This window comes from Saccostrea cucullata, unplaced genomic scaffold, assembly GCF_032062105.1.
Source record: "Saccostrea cucullata isolate Sc308-1 unplaced genomic scaffold, CSIRO_AGI_Scuc_v1 ctg6040, whole genome shotgun sequence".
Taxonomy (NCBI): Eukaryota; Metazoa; Mollusca; class Bivalvia; order Ostreida; family Ostreidae; genus Saccostrea; species Saccostrea cuccullata.
In genome coordinates, this window is record NW_026934889.1 from 34,927 (window position 1) to 40,215 (window position 5,289).

The following is a 5,289-nucleotide window of genomic DNA, read 5'->3' on the forward strand; positions in this document are numbered from 1 at the left end:
ATGGATATAAAAGAAACGATTCTTAAACAAGAAATACGCCTAGCCAAACCCACAGTAACATTGCGTCATTACTTAGCTGGACCAATTTTGTTATTACACATATTTGCTTCTAGTATGTCTCTAAATACTGTCGGTCTTTACGTACCAATGTTTATTTCAAAAAAGCTGTATCCCATGAGAACAATTCCAATTTCAACGGGATCCATCTGTACAGACAATGAAACCAAGGCCTCTCCAGAGAGCCAAGCTATCCAGAAAGAGGCTGCGGAATTCACCATCTATGTTGCCCTTGTTTCAGGGATACCTGCTATCGTATCTACCTTGCTTCTTGGAACTTTAAGCGACCGTTTTGGACGGATTTTTCTTTTCCTCACACCAGCCATTGGTGAATTTATCAACAAAACCGTTGAGCTTTTCTGCATTTATTACAATCTTGATATAAATTATATTTTAATAGGAAGCACAATTGAGGGTTTAATGGGAGGTTATCTGACGCTTATGTCGGCATCCTTTTCATATATTGCTGATATAACTGAAAACAATAAGCAACGTTCGGTAGCTATTGTATTTCTTGAGATGTCAATTGGTATAGGGGTGGTAGTATCAAGATTTAGTACAGGATATTTCATCCAGGCCACGGACTATATTTGGCCACAACTGACAGCTTGTTGTATTTACGCACTTTTAATACTGGTGATCGTTTTTGTCTTACCGGAAACAAGATCTCCAAAGTCTGACAATAAAATGCTTTCTAAGACGGTGTGTTTTAAACACCTTGGAACGACATTTTCCTTTTACATCTCAAAAAGTTACAAAGGAGAAAGATGGAAGTATAATATTTGCATGTTCATCTTCTTTACAACTGGTATTAATGTGTTTGGAAAAGTTGCAGTAGATACACTGTACCAAATTAGTCAGCCTTTTTGCTGGGGTTCAGTGCAGGTAGGATTGTATGGTGCGTTAACAGGTTTATTTCAGAATGTGATCTGCATGGGAATGATTAAAGTCCTCCATCTCTGTCTCAGTGATGAGAGAGTGTCGATTCTGGGATCGTTCTCAGGAATTGCTGGTTTTATGATAACAGCATTTGCCAGCACCGATCTTATGCTATATGTAGGTAATAACCTTTCTAATGAATACACTTATGTTTTAAAATGAATTTGTAAGTTTCATATAAACAAATAGCTATGAACGATCAAGATAATCTATTCATGATATTTTGATACAGATAATTATCCATTTCTGAAATGAGTTTTTTTGCTTTGATATTAACCTTTTGAGTTCAACTATCTTTTTAATGTGATTTTCAAAGTTTATATGATGCGCCATCAAGAAAATGACCGTACTTCGAAAAGGCTCGGCACTGATCATACAAAACATTACGTTCTTTGCTGTCAATACTGTAAAAATGAATTTTAATTTTACCGGTTTTCGAGAATTTATTTAAATTCATACTGAGTCGCCACCACTTGCCGGTAGCAAATATAGACCTTTAAGCGGTACTAACGGATATTGAGCAGTGAGATATCTTTTATGTGGAGGTATACACTGTCCCTGCTGTGATGTTATCACGGTTTCATCGCAATGACCGGTTTCAACGTCCTGCAGTCGGATTTGAACCCATAACGCATGGATCAAAATTTTGACTCCGAGACTTTTCGAGCAAATTAAACGCTTTAACCACATCAGCGCCATTCGAAAAAGCGCTATGATGACGTTATGTCTGAAATCAAAATATACGTTATCACACTTTGAAAATCCTATAATGCAATATGAGCTGCATCTTTGATGTCAAACTTTTTTGTTTCAAAATTGTCATTTTCTTTTTCAAGGACAGGGAAAAAGAATATTTTCACACTTCTCCTGTTCATATTTGTGTTACAAGATATTCACAAGCTCTTAGTGATCGCCCGGAACAATACTGTTTTTTTTAAATAAAACTAAATACTTGATAGTCTTTCTTTTGAAACAATCTAAAGTGTAATTAACTATGTAGTCTATTTGTTTTTAATTTTTTCTAATAACACATGTTAATAACAAAATAAAATTCTCAATTGCAGATCATATTGCTTAAATCAAATGCACTTTGAACCATTTTGTTGATTAATGAAAGTGTTGTGTAGAATTTGGTTTTGTTGAAAAAACAGTGTTATGTACAATTTAATTTTGATGAAAAATGAAAGTATTGATTTGTATAGAATTTGATTAGATTTCAATATTTAAAGATATGATGTTTCCTATTTTAAAAAGCCGCGATTGCTGGAGGCGGTGGTGTTTTGACTTTACCAATGGTTACAGCTATCATGTCGAGAATTACTCCACAAGATAAGCAAGGTTGTATGAGGGAATTTAAAAATTAATTAAGTTCTCTTTTGTAGGTACTTAGATTCCATACTGTATGTTTCTTTTTCAAGATTCATACTGGGAACTGATGTATAAAAATTGAAATTCGGATTATCGTACATATTTACGCTGTTAAAAAAATGGCATGATTGAACAAAAAACAAATACTCGAGAATACTTATTTTCCAGAGGGAATTTTTAACATTTTTAAAAAGATTCATTTAAGTTGCAACAAATCTTTTAAAATATAATCATATACAGTGTAACCTTTATAGTTTGCTTTATTATCATTTGGATTGAATAAGGTCAATCAAACATAGATGTATCAACAGTATTTCAAACGAAATAAAAACTAGATATTTTTACTTAACTAAATGTATTAAAAATCAAGAGTTAATTTGATATTTCAACCACGACCTAAATAGGTGCCCTTTTTGGTGGGATAGCAGCGACGGAAACAGTGTGTGGGATTGTGGGAAATCTGATTTTAAATTCCATCTACTCCAATACCGTGTCGTTATTCAGGGGAACTGTGTATTTGGTGATGGCTGGATTCGTACTGATTTCGCTGGTTCTTCTTGTGTAAGTTTATGTCACAAAATTTTTACATTTCATGTCCACTTTTGTGAACTTTCAAAATCAACAAAGAGGGGAACAATTTCTACAAATTTTTATGAGTGAAATATTGAAAAAATCAATTCAGAATTAAATGCTTCGTATTGTTGGACACAAACATTCAAAGTACGTATTATTCTTTTTTCAGATTTTTCACATTTTTTTCACAAAAAGGACCCTCTTACAACAAAACAGATCAGTTCCAAGTCAAGGAAGAATGCTGATAACTTCTTCGACATATTACTATATTATACACACTCAAAATTTTTATCTAATTTAATTTATATTACTTACATTACGTATAGAATTTCTAACATGGGAATTCGAAGTGGGGAATATTTTATCATTTTTTTATAGTGTAAATGTTTGTCTTTCTCTGGTTGCACTAGTCTTGGAAAAAAATTACTTATATATTCTTATTCGTATAGTTTATCTGTGAAATAAAGTTGTTGACAACTATGATAATCCATTTTTGATAAAACACCGTCTTGCTTTTGTATCACCCGAAACATGGCTGAATATTGCCGAATCGGTGTTAAACAATATATTATAAATAGTTAGTTCATTTCTCAATCTTGTAAAAAGAGGAGAAAAAGCGACGAAATAGTCCGGGATTTAACACCCCTTTTCGAACTTCAAATAAGATGCTCCACCAACTGAGTTATCAGTCTCTGATCGCCACATTTCCCCTTCACAGGTCTTCGGTTCACAGGCACCAAACCACAAACCAAGCTTTTCCCTGTCAGGTCCTTCACTTATCTTTTCCAGGACATAGAACGGCACTCAACAGGCGAGAAGAAAAATGCAAGGGATTCAAACCCAGGCCCCTTGAATCTCCGGTCAATTTCATTGGCCAACGACTCAATACCTAGTAAAACTACTTTTAAGGTACTACGTAGTGATTGTATGGACAGTAAATTTACTAGTCTTCTTTGTGAATTTTACTTTTTTTCAGTGTACCAATTCATATCTCAGAGATAAACACATCGGTTTTTAGTATTTGAACTAGAGTTTGTTGTTTTGTAGTCAAAGTGCGATTGACTGAAATACCGAGGGGTCAGGCGATTGCACTGATAAGTCAAAGGCAACAAAAGGTTGATTTGCTCTTTGGGGTAAATGTTTCTTCCCGTAACGACGCCACGTCAGGACATAATTAATTGTCTTGCCCACTTGCGAAATCGCAACGTAAGTGCCTCTGAAACCACTAGAAATACTTTTAGGAATCTACCGCCAAAGTCACCCTAAAACTGTAAGAAACCGATTGCGCAGGTTTGGTTTGAAAGTTGTCCATGGTCCTGGTCAATTTTCCTTGAGGCTATGAAGACGTGTCTTTTTCTCAGATGAGTCCCGGTTTACTCTTCCATTAAGTCAAATGCGGACTGACGTTTTCAGACAAATTGTTAGGCCATTGTGTCGATGAATTTAACGATCATGACAAGGAGCACACGTCGGGTGTGACCGGTCGGCAGGGGATGCTCATTCCCTTTTGACACATAATCCCACCTCTGATGTTTTGGTTGCTCCGCTCCAAATTGTATTGTTTGAGGAACTTTTGAGCCTGAATACTCTTCGTTATATCCATATGTTTAACACTTTACGTTTCCACACTCGTTGATGTAAACTTAATTTACGCTATTTGTAGTGTTACACAATTTATACCTCGTAAGAGTTATCTTTCTTTTTACATTGTGATCATTATTCCGGGTATGTAACCCTTTACGGTTTGTTTTTTAGAATATTTTATGTTGTTCCTACATGAGGCTAGGAGGCCATTTTCGCTTGTTCCAAGCATTGTTGTAACCTATTTTTCACTTTTACGGGTACATCCCTGCACCATAAGTAAGTTTTTATGTATTATCTAACATTATATTTTACGGTTTACTTTTGATCAGATAGGGAAACAGATTTCGATGTGTATTAGAAAGTAAATGGTTAAGTAAAAATCTGCTATGTATGTAAACGCTATATTGTTTCTCAGTTTATGTGATAAATAACCTACATGTTACTAAGAGCGCATTTTAATTTTTTATGATAGGCCAGTTTATGATTGAATTTAAAATGGAAAAATGTTCATTAAATTTGGATATCATTCTTGTTTGTCTATAATTTGTCACTTACAATGTAAAATAGGGTTAATTGGGTATCACTGATTTTGTATGAATCTGTTTGTAAGTTTTGTCTCTTTATTATTTTCAGTCTTTTACCATACACATACAAGCATTGATGCAATAAAGAGTGATCCGCCCTTATTGTTTTGGTTTGTTGTTTGGTAAACACTCTGCACAGAGGCAGAACAGTAAAAGATTATGACCAGGGACAACCTGTAGGACG

The 5,289-nt window shown here is 34.5% G+C and overlaps 1 protein-coding gene across 1 annotated transcript; it reads left to right on the forward strand.

Moving 5' to 3' along the window:
• LOC134241492 (lysosomal proton-coupled steroid conjugate and bile acid symporter SLC46A3-like) lies at nucleotides 1-3,272 on the forward strand. The gene is made up of 4 exons (XM_062723535.1): nucleotides 1-1,117; nucleotides 2,251-2,334; nucleotides 2,769-2,925; nucleotides 3,107-3,272. The coding sequence occupies exons 1-4, from the start codon at nucleotides 1-3 to the stop codon at nucleotides 3,180-3,182; spliced, it is 1,434 nt and encodes a 477-aa protein (XP_062579519.1). The 3' UTR covers nucleotides 3,183-3,272.
• Nucleotides 3,273-5,289: the final 2,017 nt, after the last annotated feature.